General features: G+C 44.9%; 1 protein-coding gene across 4 annotated transcripts in view; it reads left to right on the forward strand.

The window, feature by feature from the left end:
* The window catches only part of CCDC85A (coiled-coil domain containing 85A), a 126,645-nt gene that overhangs the window by 20,560 nt on the left and 81,790 nt on the right, over nucleotides 1-24,295 (forward strand). The window contains exon 3 of one of the 4 annotated variants that reach the window (XM_060273141.1): nucleotides 9,940-10,019. The exons of 2 other annotated variants lie outside the window; for them this stretch is intronic. In XM_060273141.1, coding sequence (XP_060129124.1) covers nucleotides 9,940-9,977 — 38 coding nt within the window. In that variant the 3' untranslated portion in view covers nucleotides 9,978-10,019. Of the gene's footprint in view, nucleotides 1-9,939; nucleotides 11,873-24,295 lie in introns of those variants that run through there. One more of the 4 variants, XM_035110933.2, reaches the window with a different exon arrangement.

The following is a 24,295-nucleotide window of genomic DNA, read 5'->3' on the forward strand; positions in this document are numbered from 1 at the left end:
CAGGCATGATTGGGTGGGGCTTGTGCCCCTGTTTGTAGAAGGAAGGGGTAGAGAGTGGGTTGGTTTGCTCACTAATTCACTGCTCTTTTGTTTCTTCTTCTTCTTTTTAAAGAAATATTTTTTATTTGATTTTGCAAATATGAAATTATAACAATGCAACCACACCCACTCAGAAGATTCCTCCGAATCTCTGGACTTCCACTTGATGGGTCCTATTAGTAAATCTTTTCTACTGCATCTTTTACAGTAATCCATGTTTTCTATAACTCCATTTTCTCCATATTTCTTGCTACATTACAAGTGTTAGTCACGCTTGGCAAATCCACACCGTCATCAACTCCCTCCTGGAAACCAATGCCTCCACTCTGGAAGGATGTGTGGATCCAGAATTGGCCTCCACAGTCACTTACGGACTCATTTTTAAAACTGTGTTTATGGAAGACAATCTTCCTCGGCTGTGAGTGATCGCCAAAGAAGAAAAGTATTATTAAAATCCTGCTAGTGTTTTCACTTGCTTACAGTGGTCTCCAAGGTAAATTACCGTATAAATTTCCCTGATTCTTTGTTGAAGTTTTGGTCTTCTTGGTTCCTGAGCTTTCTGGTCAATTTTGCCATTTCGGCATAGTCCAACAGTTTAAATTGCCATTCTCCTCTGGTAGGGACTTTATCTTCTTTCCAGTGAGCCAGTGTGGTGTAGTGGTTAAGAGCGGTAGACTTGTAATCTGGTGAACCGGGTTCGCTTCCCCGCTCCTCCACATGCAGCTGCTGGGTGAGACCTTGGGCTAGTCACACTTCTCTGAAGTCTCTCAGCCCCACTCACCTCACAGAGTCTTTGTTGTGGGGGAGGAAGGGAAAGGAGATTATTAGCCGCTTTGAGACTCCTTAGGGTAGTGATAAAGTGGGATATCAAATCCAAAATCCAAACTCTTCCAACTCTGGGCTAATAGCATCCTTGCTGCTGTCATCACATATATAAAGAGTATTTTCTGCTCCCTTGGAATATCAGCACCTGCAATTCCTAATAAAGAAGCCTCTAGAGTGTTTTTTTAAAAAAATAAAGTTATTTTAAACATTTTTTCAATTCATTATATATCATTGGACAGTGTTCTCGAAGTTACGAACATGAGTCTGACCAAACTGCAGGAGGCAGTGCAAGACAGGAGTGCCTGGCGTGCTCTGGTCCATGGGGTCATGCAGAGTTGGACACGACTAAACAACAACAATATATATCATATGTATCACTGCTCTTTTCTTTCAACATGCTGGAGAGTCACACCTGCTGTATGTAATGCCTGTTTCTGCCTGGCTAGAAATTTAATAGTGCTTCTTCCTTGCCTCGGTGGTGCGTAGAGAGAGAGATGAAATGAACATTCATAGGTCCACCCACTTTTCCCACTGACCTCGCCCTCCCTTGGTACACAGCTCCCAAAAGGAAACAACACCCCCCCCATCACAAGTGATGGTTGTTTGATCCAAAGGCTACTCAAAGCCTTTACTCGAGGTCTGGCTGGACTCAGGGAGCAGGGCGCTCGGCTCGTATAACTCAGCTCTTTTTTAAATAGCATACTGGCTTTCTCTTCGGTACAGTTAATGAAGTATAAAGCACGAGGTTGGCAGGGTTTTCTTGGAAATATAGCTGCGATTAGGGAGCCTGAGTGAGCAACACTGATTTTAATGCATAACTACATTAGGGTAATTCTTGGCAACTGCCGCTTACTTAACCTCTTCATTCCTTTAGGATTTATAAGGCACATTAATCACAGGCCTCCGTCTCCTCCTCTGTGCATAGACTGTAGGTTATTATTTAAGCTTTCCGACCGAAGGAATTGGAACGTTTTAGAACAGGGCTTCCCCAAAAGTGACAGGGATGAGGTGTTAGTAAAATTGCCAGTTTGTTTTTACTGCTCCTCTGCCTTTGATGGTGGCCTGATGCTTAAATGTGAACCCTTTTAAAAGGAAAATACTGGTGGGATCCATTGTCTTATGTGCTTAATCCAGCCTTCACTGGACCCAATAACCCTTTCCCTCTGTGTAAGCGACAGTTAAACCCCAAAGTCTCTGATTAACCATAGTTTCTGCTTTGTCCGAACCAGAAAACAATGGTGACCAGATTCGGAACAAGCCAGGATATTAAACCAACTTCCAAGCTTGTTGGTTTGAATGTCCTGGTTTGCTCCAAAGCTGGTAATTATAGTTCCCTGGTTCAGATTAAATGTGAATTGTGGTTAATTAATTAGAGGTTTCTGGGTTTAATTGCTGCTCACAGCAATGGGAGGAGAGAAGGGGCTGCATTCACGGTCATGCTTTGGTTTAATTACTAAAGATAGAGAATCATAGGATCATAGAGTTGGAAGAGACCACAAGGGCCATCCAGTCCAACCTCCTGCCAAGCAGGAAACACCACCAAAGCATTCTTGACATATGCCTGTCAAGCCTCTGCTTAAAGACCTCCAAAGAAGGAGACTCCACCACACTCCTTGGTAGCAAATTCCACTGCTGAACAGCTCTTACTGTCAGGAAGTTAAATAAAAAAATTCCTTCAGTAGCACCTTAAAGACCAACTAAGTTTTTATTTTGGTATGAGCTTTCGTGTGCATGCACACTTCTTCAGATACCAAGTGTGCATCTGAAGAATCTGAAGAAGTATCTGAAGAAGTGTGCATGCACACGAAAGCTCATACCAAAATAAAAACTTAGTTGGTCTTTAAGGTGCTACTGAAGGAATTTTTTTATTTTACTTCGATCCAGACCAACACGGCTACCTACCTGCTGTCAGGAAGTTCTTCCTAATGTTTAGGTGGAATTATCTTTCTTGTAGTTTGAATCCATTGCTCCGTGCGCCGCTTCTCTGGAGCAGCAGAAATCAACCTTTCTCCCTCCTCTATATTAGACATCCTTTTATATATTTGAACATGTGAGTTCGAAAGCCCCTGTGCACAGCTCCGACTGGCTGGCGTCCATAACGTCAAACACCCACTTCCCCTCCATTGCAGAAGCAGTTTTACAACTCTCAAATAAGCGTTGTTTTTATTGCACTTTCAGTGCAATCAAGATCTCGGTGGATATGCAATTGTTAGAGAAAGGAAAGGGAGAGAGCCTGTTTCATTGGCTTGTATTTCTTCCACTTTCATTGCAATGTTGGGAGGAGGATGTTGAAAATTCTGCTGTGGCTCTCCCCGTCCCCCCAGCTACTGTAATGATTCAGTTTCTGGCTGGTAAGGGGATTAGGGAGAGTTAGTCCCAGGCTGGACAGGGGATTGAACCTGAGACCTTCTGCATTCAAAGCAGACGCTCTACCGCTGAGCTAAGGCCCTTTCCCATCAGTGCTGCCCAACAGGGAAGATGAAGGAACTGACTGGCCAATAGGACGTGTAAACCATGAAAGAACCGGCTGTGCTTTCTCTCACCGCAGCAGAAGAACATGCTGTACAGATGGTCATTCTGCTATTCCATTGCACTCAGGGGTCCCAAAGCACATCTCTCTTTAGAGATCGGCAATAAAGTGTTGCATGCCCAACTCTGGATTGATTTTACGTATTGGTTTTAGAGAGAGGAAGCATTGCTTTAATTACTGCTCAAAGCTGAATTCGGCTCCTCTTCTGCAACTTCCAAATATGATCCCTTTTTTATTATGACAACAAGAGAGGCATTATGTTCAATTAGTCGGCTCGAAATAAACATTGACCAGGTGGTATTTGAATGGAAGTCTCTGTTGAAAAAGCATCAGATTGAACGCACCAGCTTTTCCCACGCTTGTGCTAAGGATTGGGCAAAATTGTTGGTTTGTTTTGGGGTTTATGTCCCCACTGTTTGTCACAAGATCCCAGCGATAAATAAATGAAAACACATCAACAGCCTGTTAGTTCAGAAAACAACAGACGACCCACTAAGTTGAAAATGCCTGTAAGTTTTTAGCTGATGCCTAAACCTGACTATGTTGACTAGGGTTGCCAGACTCAATAGAGGACAGGACTTCTGTGCCTTTAATTGCCCTGCTCTCTTTTGAGCCTGGAAACCTTACAGAGAAACCAGCAGACCCTTTGCTTGGAAATTAAACAAAGGGTCTGCTGGTTTCTCTTTAAGGTTTCCAGACTCAAAAGAAAGCAGGGCAATTAAAGGCACAGAAGTCCTGTCCTCTATTGAGTCTGGCAACCCTAGAAACAACTCCAAGCTGTGTTTTTTCCCCTTTACTTAAAAAAATTAATAACACAGAGCACAACTACTTTATAATATGATCATGGGGCATCCAGAAAGTATAAAACAATGCAGCTACGTAAGAACACCCCCAAAATAGAATTATAAATGAGCCTCTTACATATGTACCTTAAGTATATATACAAACTCATTGAGATGTTTATGCTTGCTTTGGCCAGGTAATCTCATTTATATTTGGTCTAATTTGAGGCAAACAAGCTCTTGTCTCCTCACCAGCACAAATAAGCCTTTCTCTTTTGCCGAACGTTCATATTTGTCAGAACTGAAAATCCATCTTCACAGTATGTCATGGAGAACTGCAGAAGAATAGCCAATGTTCTCGAAGAGAGTCATGGATATTGTTTCTGGTGGTGTATCCCTACTGCACTGAAATGCTCAAATGCTTCTTTGATTGTCCTTGAACCTTCTTGTCATACTTGCTCCCCTTTCCTGCCTCACCTGCTTGACATGCCACACCTTTTGAGAACCACTGTCTTTGGGTCAGAGGAAGTGTGACCCTATTGATTCTCCTAGGTATCTCAGTTGACCACGGTATCTGCCTAGCTCAGTGGTGGCCAAACGTGGCCCTCCAGCTGTTTTTGGACTACAACTCCCATCATCCCTGACAAGCTGACAAGCTGGAACGTGTCCAGAAGAGGACAACGAAAATGGTCAAAGGCCTGGAAATGATGCCTTATGAGGAACGGCTTAGGGAGCTGGGTATGTTTAGCCTGGAGAAGAGAAGGTTAAGGGGTGATATGATAGCCATGTTCAAATATATAAAAGGATGTCATATAGAGGAGGGAGAAAGGTTGTTTTCTGCTGCTCCAGAGAAGCGGACATGGAGCAATGGATTCAAACTCCAAGAAAGAAGATTCCACCTAAACATTAGGAAGAACTTCCTGACAGTAAGAGCTGTTCGGCAGTGGAATTTGCTACCAAGGAGTGTGGTGGAGTCTCCTTCTTTGGAGGTCTTTAAGCAGAGGCTTGACAGGCGTATGTCAAGAATGCTTTGGTGGTGTTTCCTGCTCGGCAGGGGGTTGGACTGGATGGCCCTTGTGGTCTCTTCCAACTCTACGATTCTATGATCCCTAGCTAACAGGACCAGTGGTCAGGGATGATGGGAATTGTAGTCCCAAAACAGCTGGAGGGCCAAGTTTGGCCACCACTGATCCTAGCTTGTCTTTGTATGTTGGGGCTTGGAGACGCCATGGCATTACTCCTACTTGGTTCCAGGGTGTGTGTGCCCTGACCCCTGGCAGTTCATCTGTGGGGTGCCCTAGGGCATCCCTTTGTCCCCAATGCTATTTAATTAATATCTCTATAAAATCATATGGGGGGGTGTCATTAGGATATTTTGGGGTAAGGCATCACCAGTATGCTGATGGTGGCCACCTCTATTACTTGGTACCATCTCAATCATGAGAGGCCATGTATGTGCCTGAACGCTAATACTGTGACGGAATCCTAACAAGCTTCTCTGGATGGCCGATTCCCAGGTCTAGGAATTGTGTACCTGTCCTGGATGGAAATGCATTCTTTCTGAAGGACCAGCTGCATCTTTTGAGGATGCTCCTTAGTCCACCTCCATCCCTAATGGCACAGGTGATCGTAATCACCTCGGAGGGCTCATTACTAACTCGGTGCATCAATTGTGACTCTCCTTGGATGGGGAGAGCTTTGCCTTGGTAGTTCCCCTTGAACCCGATTTGGCAGATCTGCACTGGCTGCCTGTTAGCTACTGAGCCATGTTCAAGTTTTTGGTGATGGCATTTAAAGCCCTAAACAACTTGGGACCAGGAGACCCCTTTCCCCAGTACAAACCAAGACGATTTTTTTGAAATTATCTGAGGAGACCCCGCTGTTCATTCCACAAGCGTTACGTGTTGACAATGTGGGCACATGTCTTCGTAGTGATAGCTCCCAACCTCTGGAATGCGCCCCCCCCCTTGGGGGAATTCATGAGGTGGCGTCAGTAATGACCTTTAAACACCTCTTAAAAGCTTTCCTAGACCTCAACTCTTTAATTCTCTGTTTTGAACTTTGCTCAGCTGTCTCTGCAATACTTTATGCAGTTCTGTTCTGGTTCTATCCAGTTTTTTCGAAAGTTTTATAGACTTACCTCGTTTGCATTTCTATTGCTTTTATGGAAATCATTTAGGGATTTTCACAAAGTAGTATAGCATTTTAACAAATAAGCAAGCTAACAAATACCCTGTTTTCCCGAAAATAAGGCATACCCATAAAAGAAGCCGTAGCAGGATTTCTAAGCATTTGCACGATATAAGCCAGTGATGGGCAACCTTTTGAACTTGGTGTGTCAAAATTCGCCAAAAAACCGAGCATAACTTGGGTGGTGTGTCACTTCAAGAAAAAAAACCATAATTTCGCGATATTTATAGTTTAAATAACAAAAATGTATAATTGTAATATATAACTGTATTTAACAAACAAAAAACTAATTATTTAACCAAACCAAACAAAAAACCCCTTATTTATCACAAAGTGCCCAGAGTTGTTGAGCTTTTTTGGGGGAGCTGCTGACCAAAGTTTTGGAGGTCTTTTTGGGGGGTGCAAAAGTTGCTTTGCTTTTTTGGGGGGGATGCCCCAAAGCTGCTGCGCTTTTTTTGGGGGGGGGAAGAGAACAGAAATAAATGACGAATAATACATTCGCTGGAACTAACACACAGCACCGACAGTCTGCCAAAGCGCAAAAAAACCAGCACAGAATGCGTTAAAAAACGAATGCTGTTACACCCAATCATAGTCTGCCAAAGCGCCAGAAAAAAACAGCACAGAAAACGTTAAAAAACCAATCTCTGGCTACCAGCAACAACAAGAACAACAAAGGATCCGGGGTTTTAACAGCGGAGACAAGCTGTAGGAGGAGCGGGAGAACAAATGGGGGAAAAACAACAACAACAACCGCGTGAATGGGCCGATGGGGCGTGTGCCAGCAGTGAGGGCTCTGCGTGTCACGTCTGACACGCGTGTCATAGGTTCGCCATCACTGATATAAGCCATACCCTGAAAATAAGACATAGTGATAGGTGCAGTTCTGGAGGGCGCCAAGGAAGATGTCTTTAAAAAATAAGACATCCCTTGAAAATAAGCCATAGTGTGTCTTCTTGAGGAAAAAGAAATATAAGACAGGGTCTTATTTTCGGGGAAACACAATAACTTCCAGAGAGGCTGCATTCCACATCCAGAGTTCTTTCGCGATATCTATGACCTAGATCTTCCCCTGCATTTTTGACCTTTGCACATTCTTTGTTTATGCTGTTAGTTTCCCAGTTCATGTGGGGTGTTGAAGTCCTGGGCGGTGGACAACTGGGTTCAGAAGGTCGCTGGGTGACTTTGGGCCAGTCCATATTTCTCAATCTAACATACTGTCAAAAGATTATATATAAATTTGAGATTTGCCATAATCTGGATTATGAACATTGGTCTGTGGCAGTCTGGTTGTTCTTGCATTGCAGGTGTGAGGCCGGGAGGACCCTGGACCCTAAAGGCTGTAAAAGTTATGGGATATTTTGCATGCTAAAGTTGAAAACATTTAGTGGTGACGAATAACCACTATGGTGTGATGTTATCCTTGGTGTGATTTTATAAAGGAACCACTTTAGACTATGTGAACAGCATGAATATCATATTATAGATTTGCCCAATCAAATAATAATAATAAAAAACACCCTCGGTCAATTTTAACCTGTCAAATATTGTCTAATAGTTGACTAGTGTTCAATGCTTTGATTGATTAGAAGAGTTAAAGATAGGAAGAAAATGACTCCTATTAAAACAGTTGTCTTTTAGAAGATTCTGAAAGCTTTACAGAGCATTGAACAAGTGCTTTCTTCTCTCCACAGCAAAGGCAATGGACTCAGCAGTAGCAGTGGTTGGGGAGAAAAGTTCTTTGGGGTAGGGCAAAATTCAAAGGTGAAAGTAGCAGGTCAGAGCTTGCTTCCGTATTCCCCCAATCCCTTCGATCCTGAGCTGTTTCATCATGATGATGATGATTATATTTATACCCTACCCATCTGGCTGGGTTTCCCCAGCTACTCTGGGTGGCTTACAGAATATATAAAACATAATAAAGCATCAAACCTTTAAAAGATCCCAATACAGAGCTGCCTTCAGGTGTCTTCTAAAAGTTATGTAGTTCTTAATCTCCTTGACATCTGAAGGGAGGGTGCCACTACCAAGAAGGCCTTTTGCCTGGTTCCCTGTAACTTTGCTTCTCCCAGTGAGGCAAACCACCGGAAGTTCTCCGGAACTGGACCTCAGTTTCCGGGCTGGACGATGAGGGTGGAGATGCTCCTTCAGGTATACTGGTCTGAGGCTGTTTAGGGCTCTAGAGGTGTGCACCAACACTTTGAATTGTGCTCGGAAATGTACTGGGAGCCAATAGGCCAAATAGGATCTTGGAGTGAAAATGGCCACTGTCAGTGGTGGCCAAGCACTTTTGCTTCTGCCACCTCAACCATGGGCCCTGTCAAAGAAAAATGTCGAGGGGGTAAGGAGTGCCAGTTCCCTCTTGCCTTCTGAAATTGCCGCTCACTTCATCTCCCGTTTGGATTACTGCAATGTGCTCTACGTGGGGCTACCTTTGAAGGTGACCCGGAAAATGCAACTAATCCAGAATGCGGCAGCTAGACTGGTGACTGGGAGCGGCCACCGGGACCACATAACACTCGTCCTGAGAGATCTACACTGGCTCGCTTCCGAGCACAATTCAAAGTGTTGGTGTTGACCTTTAAAGCCCTAAACGGCCTTGGTCCTGTATACCTGAAGGAGCGTCTCCATCCCCACCGTTCAGCCCGGACACTGAGATCCAGCGCCAAGGGCCTTCTGGCGGTTCCCTCATTGCGAGAAGTGAGGTTACAGGGAACCAGACAGAGGGCCTTCTTGGTAGCAGCACCCGCCCTGTGGAATGCCCTTCCATTAGATGTCAAGGAAATAAGTAGCTATCCTAATTTTAAAAGACACCTGAAGGCAAACCTGTTTAGGGAAGCTTTTAATATTTAATGCTGTATTGTTTTAATACTCAATTGGGAGCCGCCCAGAGTGGCTGGGGAGACTCAGCCAGATGGGCGGGGTATAAATAATAAATTACTACTACTATTATTATTATCTGAACGTTCTCGTTTGCCTCGCCAGTGACCATGCTGTGTGTTTGCTTCCTTCTTCCTCCTGGACCCCATGTCCCACTTCCTGTTCGAAGAGTCCTGCAGCTACAGCACATAGCCAATAGGAGGTGCTAGATGGTGTGGCTTAATCCATAGATCATAGGATTGTTGAGTTGGAAGGGACCCTGAGGGTCATCTAGTTCAACCCCCTGTGATGCAGGAATATGCAGTTGGCCCATACGGGGGTCGAACCTGCGACCTTGATGTTATCAGCCCCACGCTCTCACCAACTGAGCTATCCACCAGATTAATTGGCAAAGAGCAATTCCTTTGGGGTGAGATATAGGGCCGGGGGGGGGGCTGTCTTGAAATGAGGGGTGCTTGCGTCTGCGAGACCCTCTCTCCTACAAGGCTGGCCATTATAAAGTGACTCCAGTGTTCAGTCAAAAAGCTAGGTTGGAATACTCGACAGTGGGCAGTCGATGGGCCGGTTGACAATATTTGTCCGAGACCAGTATCCTATCCATGTATTGTACGCATCCTTGAAAAGTCAGGTGCAACATCAAAACATAGCGTTTTAAAGTATAGCATTCCAATGCGGTTTTTTGTTCCTAACCAGATCGCCTGCCACCAAGACCAAAGGCTCTGCAGTCTTAACTTACATGGAGGAAGATGAACGGAATCGGTGCCTCTCACCAGGTACAGGTTCTTAGCATCTTTTACTCTCTGTGGTGGGACTTTGGAGAGAGAGGAGACGAGAGCCCTGCAGCGGGAAACGTGGGCAGCCTCTCCCCTCCCTCTGTTGCTTGTAACAGAATCAAACCCTGGACACAGTGGAGATTGTTGGATGTGCCCTGGCAGACTCTCAGCTTTGGGTGTCTGCCCTCCTTTCTCTGCTGCCAAGAGAGATGCCTTCCATTTTAGAAACAAACTATCTGGCAAAATAAATCTTGTTTCAGGCCTGCTCAGAGGGCTGGAGGCTCCGGGAAAAGATAGATAGCTGTATTTTGAAACTTGTTGCTATTTTGGAACCATTGTGACAAGCTGTTTTAGGATTGTTGGCGCTGCAAATTTATGAGTTCTGGCTACATCTCTGCCTCCCGTGCTGGATCCCTGTGGCATGACAAGATTACCAGCGCTGCAGATTGAACATCTCTGCCCAGTGCATCGATCAACTCATGTTTTGGCGTCAGTAGTGTGATGGTGTATTGGACCAGGATTCAACCGCCCACCCCCAGGAAGTTTATGGGGAGCAGAGGGCAGTGCCATAGCTTGGGGGGGGGCACAGAGGTTGTTGTCCCATTCGGGGATCTGTTGGACTTTTCAGGGAATAAACCCAGACTGAAACCAATGGAAGATTTAAGGAGCCAAGTTACGGATTGGTTACAATACCACCAGCTACAGTCATACCTCGGTTTACGAACACCGCGGACCCATCTGGAAGGGATTAATCCACTTTCCATTACTTTCAATGGGAAAGTTCGCTTCAGGTTAAGTACCGGTACGCTTCACATTAAGTACAGACTTCCGGAACCAATTGTGGTTGTAAACCGAGGTACCACTGTACACAATATGTTAAAATTAGATTTTAAAAATGGGTTCTGGGACCAAACCTCACTATTTGAAAGAGAATTATTACAGCATACGGATAAACAATGGTCTAAAATGTGTAATTTTTTTTTTTACTAGAATGGGAAACAAAAGACGAGCTAGTCAAAGCTCCAGTGACACACTGGGCAACAGATATAGGACACAACATAGAATTAAACCTTTGGGAGAAATTTTGGAAAAATGGTTTGAAATTTGCTGCGTGTTACACGTTGAGAAAATTATATGAAAATGATTCACAGATGGTACTTAACTCTGAGTAGGTTGGCTAAGATACAGGTATATAGAACAGAATCAGATATGTGTTGAAAATGTAAAGGAATAGAGGGAACATTTTTTCATATGTAGTGGACATGTAAAAAGGTAAAGAAGAAGAAGAAGAAGGGAGACGATCTACAATGAGTTTTTAAAAAATGTTTAGACTAACCTTCCCAAAAAGACCGGAGTCGTTTCTGTTGGGAATAGTTCAGACAGAAATTGCTAGGTGTCCAGAAAATTTATTTATGTATGCAACAACGGCAGCTCGAGTTTTGTTAGCACAAAACTGGAAAGTGTTGGAGGTCCCAGGCAAGGAAGATTGGCAACTTAAGATGTTAGAACTAGCAGGTTTAACACATAGAATAAGAGAGCAAGAAGAACATGTATTCAAAGCAGTGTGGAAAATATTTATTGAGCATATGAAAAATAACTGTATACAGCTGAAAACTCTGGCAGTATTAAGATCAAAACCTCAACAGTGTAATTCACATTTGAGTGATGTAAGAGTGGAGAACTGCTTAAAATGGTTAAAGTAAAAATAATAATGCAGGAATGATAAGCAAAATGAACCATGGAAGGAGAAGGCTGTTAAGTAACTGGATTTATAAAGCTATGTAAAATGGAAAATTCAATAAGAATTATTTACATATGTATTAAAAAGAGAGGTTGTTTTCCTGGGCGCAAAATGGTTAGGGGCGCAAAATTTCCACAACCGGTGCTTCCTCAGTACAGCTGCATGCTTCCATTGCTGGGCTCTGTTGAAAATGACTTCTCCATGTGAACCAGGAAGTGACCTCTGCAGACAACGGAACAACTCTTCTTTTCTGCAGATGCAAACACTGTTGGGCAGTTGAATGTGCATCCATATTCTGTCCGTTTTCCTCCATCCGTATAGCCCCGGGCACTGGCAACCCACGCTACGCCACTGGTGGAGGGCCTGGGAGAGCTTTGGTGCCCTCGCCAGGATCATCAACAATGATTTCTGCAGTGGGTAGAAGAGACATTGAGCCAGCCTTCTAAATTTTCACGATGGCAGCGTGGCATCACTGGGGCATTGTGAGCAATTCAAATGGGCAGCCCTCATTGGAGCAGGTATAAATCTGCAATCTTATACACCAGTGACAGGGAACCTGTTTTCTTCCAGACGTTGCTTGGCTCCTACTTCACATCTTCTCTGACCGTTGGTCATGCTGGCCAAGGGCTGACGGAGATGGGAGTCCAGCAATAGCCAGAGGGATACATGGTTCCTGATCTCTACACCGTAAATGCCAGTGACCTCCAGGAGGAGACATGCATATGATCGCACTGAGGAGTACCTGAGCAGCCTAACAAAAGAGCAGCAGCCTCCTCAAATCTAAAAATAGATTAAAATGCCTGGGCGAATATAAAAGGGCTTTGACAAAGGATGCAGCTCCTGACAAGACTCCCTGAGGAGCAGGTTCCGCCTTCTGAGGAGCAGGCGGTGCCATCGAAAAGGCTCTTTCTTGCTTTCGCTCTGCCCCTTTTCCTAAATTAAAAGAAATATTCTGAAACGTCCCTTCTCCTTCACACACCAGCTCCTCAAAACGGGCCAGGACAATAGAGGCTGGCCCATTATTTCTTTAATTAAACAATAACAACCTGCACCGAGGCATTTCCTGCAAAGTTTGGGGAAATCGGAGGCAAGGATTTGCAGGATTGCTTTGTTCTTCAGAGGGGTTGGAGCGATTTCTGGCATCTCTCCAATGCCACCTGGGGAACGCTAGCCTTTTGTTTGGAACTCCTCGAAACAGCTGTGCCTCCGCTGTTTCTGGAGAGGCACAATAGCTTCGGAAGTTGTGCCATTCTGCACGGCGTAGGCACCAGCTTCTTGTCTCCCAGTCCTTTCTGCTGGTTAAATTCGCTTGGCAGGCTTTTGGAGTGCTGTGAAACAGAGAACATGGCGGCTAGACTGCTTGCGTGGGCAAACTCCTACCACCAAGCATTGCAACATCTTGTCGGTGGGATCTGCACTGAGTGCCAATCTGCTTACCCTCTGTAGCTTCAGACCAGGTTACTGGGAGTGCGGTGGGGTTCTGTTATGTACAGAGCTGAATTATAGAACAATAGGATCCAGAATCAGCAGTCTGATTGGTCCGCAGGAGCCACCCAATCCAACTCCAGGTGGAAGTGAATCCGCCACCTGATTGGCCTGCAGGAGCAGCCAATCAGGAGGCTGGCAGAAGTGAATCCGTAACCTGATTGGCCTGCAGGAGCAGCCAATTAGGCTGCTGGCAGAAGTCAATCCACAAACTGCTTGGCCCACAGTTGTAGCCCTGAAGTAGCCAATCAGGCAAAGCCCATTGTGTAAATAATGTATATAAGCAGATGGTTTTGGGAAAAGGGCATTCTTCTCTTCTTCTCCTTGATGACTACGAGCTGAATAAAGAGCATGAAATTCACCCTCGACTCCGAGTATATTTCAGGTTCCCTCTTAAAGTCCCTATAATATCAGAAGCCTGCTCCCACAGCAGTTCAGAAGATGGCTTTCAGTGGGGCTGCCCTTGTTTTGTGGAACAGCATCCCTATTAAGAAGAGACGTTTTTGTTCCAACGATTTTAAAAAAATATATAATAATAATAATAATTTATTATTTGTACCCCGCCCATCCGGCTAGGTTTCCCCAGCCACTCTTGGCGGCTTCCAACAAAGATTAAAATACATTAACAATAGTTAATGTACATTAACAATAGTTGGGCAATTTTTAAAATTTTTATTTCTAGGTCCTTGACTTGGATGTTTATTTGTGTTGCTTTTCAATTCATAATTATAAAAGTTACGAACTCTGCATAGACAAAAGCCGGGTGAAGCCTGGCTCTGTGAAAAAGCTATTACCTGCCTCCCTGTACTGTCAACTACTGGGTGTATTTCTAGTGCCTGGATTAATAAGGATCCTGAATATATTTTATATTGTGATTTTATTTTTCAACCACCCTGAGACCTGATGATGATGATGATAATTGTAACAACACATATTGAGTATCTGCAGCTGTCTAGGTGAATTTCATCGCAACCAAGCTGCTATGTACTGAGCTTGGATCCTAGAACAAGAGGCAGGTAGGATCCTAGAAGGCAGCAACCTGATTGGTTTGCAGGAGCAGCCCAATCAGGCACCAGGAGGAAGCGGACCAGCTACCTGATTGGCCTGCAGGAACAGTCCAATCAGGCTCCAGGAGGGGAGTTGAATCAGCCAATCACAGGGGACCCATTGTGTAAATAATGTATACATAGCCAGAGTTTTTGTTGGAAAGCACTCACTCACTGTTTACCCTGAGCTGAAATAAAAAGCATGAAATCAACGCTCAACTCCGAGGATATTTCACAAGCACTCGATCCTGAGAGCCTGCAGTCGTGTCTTCTAATTGCATGCACAACAAGAGCTGTCAGCACACTTCTTGGGCTGCTCATTGAAATGCAGGTTTTGGGTGGGCTTCACCTCCTTGGCTTTTTGCTATTTTGTGCTGTGATGAGCTTCAGCGGTGGAAGCACAAATGCAAAAGGAGAGGATGCCGGGAAAAGGTAGCCAGGTGGCATTAGGTGCTTTTGAAAAGCTGTTCCGCATGCTACACAGCAACCACTAAGACTTTGCAGAGTCCTCGCTATGCTGGAAGCCCAAACCAATCCTGAATTGTATTTTCAAATACATTTTTGTTACATTCACACACCACACTGTTTTACGCCAGCCTTCCCCAGCTTAATGCTCTTCAACTGCTGCTGGGCTACCCCCCTCCCCGCTTGCTGGCTGGGGGCGAGGGGAGTTGGAAGTCCAAAACATCTGGCAGGTTGGGAAAGGGTGGTTTAGGTGTGCAGTTTAAAATGTAATTCGTAAATCGGTCCTTGGCATAGCATCAAGCCCGGCTTCCTGGTTTCATAACGTTCCTGGAAGATGCTGGGCAGGGATTCATCCCATCTGTATTTGTGATATTCCATAATTTTGATAGAATCATAGTTGGAAGAGACCACAAGGGCCATCCAGTCCAACCCCCTGCCGAGCAGGAAACACCATCAAAGCATTCTTGACATATGCCTGTCAAGCCTCTGCTTAAAGACCTCCAAAGAAGGAGACTCCACCACACTCCTTGGTAGCAAATTCCACTGCCGAACAGCTCTTAATGTCAGGAAGTTCTTCCTAATGTTTAGGTGGAATCTTCTTTCTTGTAGTTTGAATCCATTGCTCCGTGCCCGCTTCTCTGGAGCAGCAGAAAACAACTTTTCTCCCTCCTCTATATGACATCCTTTTATTATATATTTGATCATGGCTATCATATCACCCCTTAACCTTCTCTTCTCCAGGCTAAACATACCCAGCTCCCTAAGCTGTTCCTCATAAGGCATCGTTTCCAGGCCTTTAACCATTTTGGTTGCCCTCTTCTGGACACGTTCCAGCTTGTCAGTATACAAGCTGATACGTTACTCAACCTCTTTAAGAGGCTGGACAGGATGAGACAATGTGAGAAAAACAAACCTCCTCTAATTCCTTTTCAAGACGGTCTTTTGTAAAGCACCGAGAGCCGAAGAAGATGTACAAAATACATTTCTGCGCCTATGCACGCAAATCATTTGAGAAGCTCCAAAAGCTTTCAGAACAAAAGATAATGTTTCTGTCATCTCTCCCTTTATTGCATTTCCACTTGTGTTTAAGGCTTTCTAAATACGTGCACATCTGGCAAAAGGAACCGAGCGGAAATCCCTTAGTATGTATATTGGTCATCAGACTAATCTCATTTAAAGGTCTGCTGGGCATCAGCAGGGGGCCTAAAGGCTGCCCCCCCCCCCGACACCATTACAAATTCCATGACCAAAGCTGCAATCCAAACAGCTTCTTTCTCATCCAGAGGAAGCAGCTGGAACAAGCCCAGTTTTTAAAGTGTTAACTTTCTCCCACCGCACCTGAACTTTTATTGCGTCTCAGGCCTTGCACTCTAGGAGAGAAGGTGAATATGGCAGAGGTAGCATTTTCTGCAGGGGAAAATATTCGTTTCGGTTTACATTTCAACGCCAGCTTGATCTAATTTGCTCTTTCCAAAACAGAACAAAATCCAAAGCGCACCTATCTTTCAAAATCCACGCTCCTCTGGATTTTGCGATGCAGCTGCCTGTGTGCAAGAGAAAATGTGCAGAACTGTGTATGTTAAGGAAAAGCCTTCATGAAATGCACACGTAAAAGAAAATAACATGCGGAAACGCCTTCTATTAGGGAAAACTGCTTGCGGTGAGGTAGATATAAGGCAACAATTTAACCCTAAAATGTGTGTGTTGGGAAAAATGAGACCTAAAATGCTGGTGATTTTTTTTGTGGGTCCCCCCGTCCCCGTCCCCATTTAAAAACTTGCAAAGGGCTGCAGCAGTCTGGCGAACTGAACTTAAGATTGGTGGAAAATGAGAAAGCGAGAGAAGCTGAGATAGGGATGGGCAGATCTGTCAATTTCTGGGCTGTGGCACGGGGCTCTTTGAGCATGTCTGTCAATCATGGACTGCAAACATGTCTGCTGAAGGCATCTCTCTCCCTCGGAACTCTGGTGTACGGTTCCTTCTTATGGGATCTCACTTCTGCCCGCATTTCCCTCCTGATAGCCCATACAAAACTGTGGGCAGATTGTTAACATTTTCAACCTGATCACAGAGGTGTGCCGTCCTGCAGGCACTCCAGTTTCTCATGAGTTTAAAGTTTCAGGAACCCTGTTGGTGCTGTGGAGCAAGATGTATAAGGGCAGCTGTCTACCAGCTTCATCTGGTACGCCAGCTGAGACCCTACCTGCCTGGGGACTGCCTTGCCAGAGTGGTACATGCCGTAGCTATCTCTTGCAATGCACTCTGCATGCCTGTCTCCTGGCCACTTTCGCCTAAAGTTTCATTCTCTTCCCCCTTGCTTTGCATCTCTAGTTCTTAAATCCAACACAGGTTTGAAAAAGAGTTTGCACTGGGGCAGGAGCTGTTCCGACCCCGTGCTGGCGTTTCCCAAATACTGGAGTTTAAGTGACTCCTCACGTAAGCTATTGAGAGGTGACTCAGAAACTGCAGCTAATCCAGAATGCAGCAGCTAGACTGGTGACTGGGAGCGGCCGCCGGGACCATATAATACTAGTCCTAAAAGATCTACATTGGCTCCCAGTATCTTTCCAAGCACAATTCAAAGCCCTGAATGGCCTCAGCCCTGTATACCTGAAGGATTTTTCCTCCATCGTTCAGCTCAGAGACTGAGGTCCAACCAGTGGCGGAGAGCAGGTGGGGGCGGGGCTGGCGTGTGTTCTGGGGGCGGGGCACACTGCCCGTAGGGGTGTGGCGTGCGTTCTGGGGGCAGGGTGCCCAGTGCGGGGGGGGGGAGGGCCAGCCGCGACACCACCCTCAGGATCGCGCTGCCCAGGGCGGAGCGCCCCTATCGCCCCCCCCTTCCTACGCTCCTGGGTCCACCTCCAAGTGCTTTCTGCTGGTTCCCTCACTACGAGAAGTGAGGTTACAGAGAGCCAGTCAGAGGGCATTCTCAGTAGCTACACCTGCCCTGTGGAACACCCTCCCATCAGATATCAAGGAAAGAAATGACTCTCTGATTTTTAGAAGACATCTGAAGGCAGCCCTGTTGAGGGAGGTTTTTTAATGTGTGCTGTTTTCCTGTGCTTAATTTGTTGGAGGCTGCCCAGAGTGGCTGGGGCAACTCAATCAGATGGGCAGCAAATGAATGAATGAATGAAATTATTACAAAATTATCAGGGACTGGCTGGACACTGAAGAGTCTTGGAAGAAGGGATCTGTGAACCGGAGGAGCCGGTAACAGCCAGGAGACGAAAGGCAGGGGCAGGAGAAGATGCAGGATTAGAGGGCGAAGAGCAACTGCAGGGGAGGGCTTCCCCATCTCCTCTTCTTGCCCTGCCTCTCCTGCTCCAGTGTCTCCCAGGAGCTGAAGAGAATTGAAGGAGAGGAGGAGCAGAAGCAGGTTGCTCACAGATGCAGCCTTCCCCTGTTTGCGCACACCGTTGATCAGGCATCCCCAAACTGCGGCCCTCCAGATGTTTTGGCCTACAACTCCCATGATCCCTAGCTAACAGGACCAGTGGTCAGGGATGATGGGAATTGTAGTCCAAAACATCTGGAGGGCCGAAGTTTGGGGATGCCTGCCTTAGATGGAGCAGAGGTCAGGAGTGGAGCCTCTCTGTTGCGGCAACTGCCTCAGTGAGTACTTGCCTACAGATCCGCCGAGTTGCCCTCAACATGGCGGGAGGACTGTTGCACGTGCATGACATCACACATGTGTGCCACCACCCCAACCTGGCCAGGCCACCGCATCCTGCCACCCCCACCCGCTTTACCTTTGTGAAAGGGATGTGCCAGGGTGAATAAACTTTGCCCTGCCATGTCCCTGGCAGAGGATGTTGGTGCCTGAGCATCTACTCTGGGGTAATGAGCATCTACTCGGGGGTATTATTATTACCGTACTGTGTTTCTCATATTATAAGACACGTCTTATATTTATTTTTTCCTAAAAAAAACACACTATGGCTTATTTTCAAGGGATGTCTTATTTTTTCCCTCCTCCTCCTGCCGCGGCCGGCATTGCTGCTGCGCCTATCACTATGTCTTATTTTCGGGGTATGGCTTATATTCCTTGAATGCTTAAAAATCCTGCTATGGCTTATTTTATGGGTATGTCTTAAAATATGAGAAACAGGGTAATAATAATAATAATAATAATAATAATAATAATCATCATCATCATAATCTCACAGGCCCATATAAGTTTAGCAAACAAACAGTTGGGTCCCCAGTCCAGATTTTATTCTGATCCTGATCTGATTTTAGGATGTATTTTAATTGATTGCCTGATTTTATGTTACTGTGTTATACATTTGATGTTAGCCGCTCTGAGCCCAGTTTTGGCCGGGGAGGGCAAGGTATAAATAAAATGTACTATTAATAATAATAATAATAATAATAATAATATAATATATTTATTATTTATGCCCCACCCATCTGGCTGGGTTTCCCCAGCCACCCTGGGAAGCTCCCAACAGAATTAAAAGCACAATAAAACATCAAACATTTAAAACTCCCCCAAACATTTCCTTCTGCAGCAGAGTTCCTTTGGCAGAAAAGTTTTGCTGCATCTTTTACTTCTTTACAGCAGCAGCAACAAACAGCAGCATTCCAGCTATCTCTTAGTGAAATTCCCACCACAGGAATAAACACCATTTGGTTCTGTTTCTCAGAGTCTTTATTGTTTACAAAACTTTACACTGGCCATTGATGTATGTCAAACAAACAAACAAATAAAGCAACATCATCTTTTTTTCTTTTTAGCCATCTAGCCAGAGACCTAACGCTGACTCATTCACTTGCTCCTTTACACTGACCTGGTCTTAGTTGATCACATGCCCTAATAAGGACACCTGTTGCTGGGGAAATTATCTGTTGCCTAGCAACTTGTTCAAGACCATTTTCAAGTATCTTCTAGAATATTCCAGCAGTGGATGCACCTGGATGACGATGAAGCTTTTCAGGATAGACACAAATTATTATTATTATTATTATTATTATTATTATTATTATTATTATTATTATTATTGTGGGACGGGCCCCTCCTTGAAAATATTGGCCCCCCCTAGATGGCGCCCCTGCTCACCTAGGAGTACATGAGACTGATGAACCTGCCTTTCCCCAACTTGTAAGTGTACTTTTGACAACAAGAGTTAATTCCTCACTCTGGACATTCCTGGCTGGCTTGTTCATTCAGGAAAGGTGTGGGTTTCATTTTAAGTCCTGCTGGGTACATCGAAATCAATGGGAGTTAAAAAATGAAGCCTTTTGCCTGATTTGCGCCCTGTCTCAGGCTCTGACCTTCCCTGGATTTTAGGAGTTGGACTACATAGAAACGAATGCTAAGCCCACTTACTTACTAGGAGGTGAGCTCCATGAAAATCAGCATGACACACTTCTGAGTTAAGCGAGCTGAAGGTTTGGGGGGAAAGATACCTTGGTTTTGAAACCTCAAATGAAGCTAATGCCCTTTTAACAGGATTATCTCTATGAAGGAGACTGCGCGGTTGAAAAGTGCAAAATAAAGTAAAATGGTTGGAAGGCATTATATACTGTACTGTGATCAGGTTTGCAAAAAAGAGTAAAATAAAATAAAACCCTGTTGTTGGTGACCTATTTTTCATGGTGTAGACCAAAGCAGCCCTTCTGTTTATAGCACTATGGAAAATAAAAATAGCTGTGGAAAATGAACACAGAGTAGCTAAGTCGACAGCAAACAATGTACGCCCATCATGTGATCTTATGACAAGGTCATGACAACATCTGATTGGCGTGTGGCACAAATGTAGGTGGAGCCAGTAAGAATTAGGGATGGGTGCCAAGTTGGGTGAAAGGTTACAGCATTTTTTTGGGGGGGGGTTTGGACCTACAAAGCTATGGTTTGATTTTATGTTTCTATGCTCATTTTGGTTTCTTCTAGTGTCTTTATTTTTCCAATCTTTAAGTTCGGTTTTCCACAATTGCACATTAAGTTTGTGATTTTATTTCACAAAAATTCTTAAGAAAATTCAACAGCATTTCAGTCTGAACTTCTCCCAATGTACAAATTTTGTATCCAATTTCTCGTGCAGAATACAAATATTTTTTTTTGCAAAGTGCTATTTCCTGATATGCATATTGTATTGTTATTTTCACTAATGTATACATTAAATGTGAGGACGCAGGTGGCGTTGTGGGTTAAACCACAGAGCCTAGGGCTTGCCGATCAGAAGGTCGGCGGTTCGAATCCCTGTGACGGGATGAGCTCCCGTTGCTTGGTCCCAGCTCCTGCCAACCTAGCAGTTCGAAAGCACGTCAAGTGCAAGTAGTTAAATAGGAACCGCTACAGCGGGAAGGTAAACGGCGTTTCCATGTGCTGCTCTTGTTTGCCAGAAGTGGCTTTGTCATGCTGGCCACATGACCTGGAAGCTATACGCCGGCTCCCTCGGCCAATAATGCGAGATGAGCGCGCAACCCCAGAGTCGGTCACGACTGGACCTAATGGTCAGGGGTCCCTTTACCTTTACTCTTCCTTTGGGCAACATAGGGAATGTGGAAAGAGGCAATGTGAGGCTATTTCCCCCACTTTGGGCCATGCTTCCTAATGCATGTCTCCCTCTGCTTTCCTCCTTGCATGGGACCAAGCTGGTGCCTATTCTGTCTCATTTTGGATACAGAGCATCATCATTCCAGTAGGCGTTGTTCTCATCTGTATGGATGTGTGATCCTACCCCACGACCACACAGAGGTTTTTAGAAACTTAAAGCCATGTGTTGGCCATCTCAGAGGCATTCCGGCTTCCATGTGTTCATTTGTTGCTTGCACCTGTGTATGAATGACCCCTGGGAGGAATGTCTTAGGTCAGCGATAGCCCAGGGATGGGGAATTCTGTGGGCTCGCGGTATATTGTCGGACTACAGCTCCCATCGTCCCTGTCTGAGTTTGATGGGAGCCTGAATAAATCTGGAACTGCTTTTAGATTGCACCATGCACATCTATAGATGGTTTTTTCCGCCATTGTTTCTTTCAGAGCAGCTGAGATTTCTAAATTCCTTGAGTGTGGGTTCTACAAACTCTCTGGGAATCTCAAGGCTTGTTAGACGAGCGGCTTTTGGGATAAGCTTTTGTTAAATTTTTATCTCGCAGACTTGGTGCCTTGCATAGCAAAAGGTGGAAACAGACGGCAGGCTGTCGATATCTTTGGACGAACAGCTTTGCCAAGAAGGATTTCTGTTCCCCCGTTTCTTTATTTTAAAAGGGAGGCCGCATGACAGTCCTATTTGATTTATTGATACTGGGGTGTCAGTGAAAATAAGATTTTTTTTCTTAACCTACAAGTTTCAAACTGTGCCATGATTCTACGAAAAGTTAAACAATCTCTTGCCAGAAATGATAACCTCCTCAGAGGCCCAGGTCAATAGTAGAATTGCTTTATATCCTACCACAATTTCCAGCTTCCAAGGATCCCTTTTCTTGTTAAGAAAGATGTGATGAATCCACATAAAAATGTGGATTCCATTCTGTGATGTCATCCTTTGAAGCAGGCTTTAGCCTCCTCTGGATCTAGAAGGGGCAGCCAGCTTTGGAATAGCTCAAGTAATGTCATCTTTCTGCTTGAGGAGTCAGCAAGCATCCAGGTGGAAGCGTCGGGGAAAATGCCTTAAATAAGAGACTGGGAGAGACCAGCCAGGCATACAAAAACAGCTTTGCGAGTCTTCAGTCTGGAGATGATAGTTAAATCTGTGAAAAGTGGAGGGGGAGGGAGAAGTTTCTGAAGGGGAAGCTGGAGATGGGGCAAGGATGAGAGAAAGGAGAGGGATATTGTTAGATGGTACTCATACGGAAAGAGAGGGAAGGAATTAAGGAATTCAAAAGGCAACTATGACTCTTGCCCAAAACATGTGGGGCTGCTTTATTCAAACCACAGATTCAATCATAAAACTGACTTAACTATTGCATGGAAGGGAATTCTTGAGCAAGGTTCTTGAGGAGGTTGTCCCAGACCAGATCCAGGTGTAATTGGGGGAAACAAGATCTTCCAGATCCATTCTGGTCAGGGTTTATAGGCCCAGATTTGGTTCAGAAACTGCTTGGGTCACTCTATAAGGATGAGAGAAGGGGAAATGTGTCCTCGTTAATTCTCCCCAACCTCTTATCATCTTTTGATACCATCAAAAATATCCTTCTGGAGCGGCTGTCTGAGTTTGGGGTGGGTGGCACCACTTTGTGGTGGTTCTGGTCCGACTTGGATGGCCGTTTTCAGAGGGTGATATTTGGGGAGTGTTGGTCGGCCCCATGGCACCTTTATAGAATCATAGAGTTGGAAGAGACCACGAGGGCCATCCAGTCCAACCCCCTGCCGAGCAGGAAATACCATCAAAGCATTCCTGACATATGCCTGTCAAGCCTCTGCTCAAAGACCTCCAAAGAAGGAGACTCCACCACACTCCTTGGTAGCAAATTCCACTGCCAAACAGCTCTTACTGTCAGGAAGCTTGCAAGCTTAGCACCGGTACTCTTTTAAAGCTTAGAATTGCGGGTATATCTTAAGAGCCTCACTGGTGGATTGGTTCTATTAATAACTGGCTCACTTAAAAGGAAAAAGAAAATGCAAGATACACTAAGTGATCTGCTTCCTTTGGAAGCTATTGATCCTTGTGTCACTGAGAAGGAATATGTGGGCTAAGCAGCAATTGCATCCTGGAGCCCAGTTATTCTTGGTGCCAAGGAACACAGTCTGCAGAAGCATCGTGGTGGGAAGCTAAGCTGAGATCACCAATGTTTCTGTTGCAGGGGAAAAAAGGTTATAAAAAAGCTTGAGTGTAAGGTTGTTCAGGAACATTTGGATGCACAACTGCATTTCTTTCTTTGCAAAGTGATATGGCTGAATTTCCTGAATGGGGGAGCCTGTGGCTCTGCAGATACTGTTGGACTCCAACTCCCATCTACCCCGGCAGTGTAGCCCAGGGGTCAGGCATGATGGGAGTTGTAGTCCAGAGCCACAGGTTCCTCCTATCACTGCCATCATGAGGAACTGTGTGGCCTTTGGTTCAAGATTCGGCTGACAGTGTTGAAAAGTTTTGATGTTTTAGTATGGGCTGCCGTTGATTTACACGTGTTGTTACAATGAGTTTTCCCAGATCTGGAAAGTTGCTTGTCTGTTTGATGTGCATTTGGACAGCTCTTAAGATACAGTAAGCAAATTCTGCATTGTGGTTCCTGAGATTGAGGTTTTTGTTTTAGGCGTGGATACACTGGGACACCATTTTGAATCAAGATGGCAGACCGAACTTTTCAAAACTGCTGTGATTTTTAACTATTGATTTTAAAAATTCACACTTTTGGGGGGGGCGTGTTTCTTGGGATTCCCGAGCACTTCTGGGTTTGAGGCTGCTAGTTATTTCTGACCTAGTATGATGCAAGCCAGATGCACATTGAAATCAATCCGATGATCAGCATTTGAAAATAACCAGTGACACACAGCCTTGGAACAATGGAGGCGTGCATAAGTCAACAGTGTGATGCAGCAGCTAAAAAAGCCAATGCAATTCTGGGCTGCATCAATAGGAGTATAGCATCTAGAT

This window comes from Zootoca vivipara, chromosome 3, assembly GCF_963506605.1.
Source record: "Zootoca vivipara chromosome 3, rZooViv1.1, whole genome shotgun sequence".
In the NCBI taxonomy this organism is placed as follows: domain Eukaryota; kingdom Metazoa; phylum Chordata; class Lepidosauria; order Squamata; family Lacertidae; genus Zootoca; species Zootoca vivipara.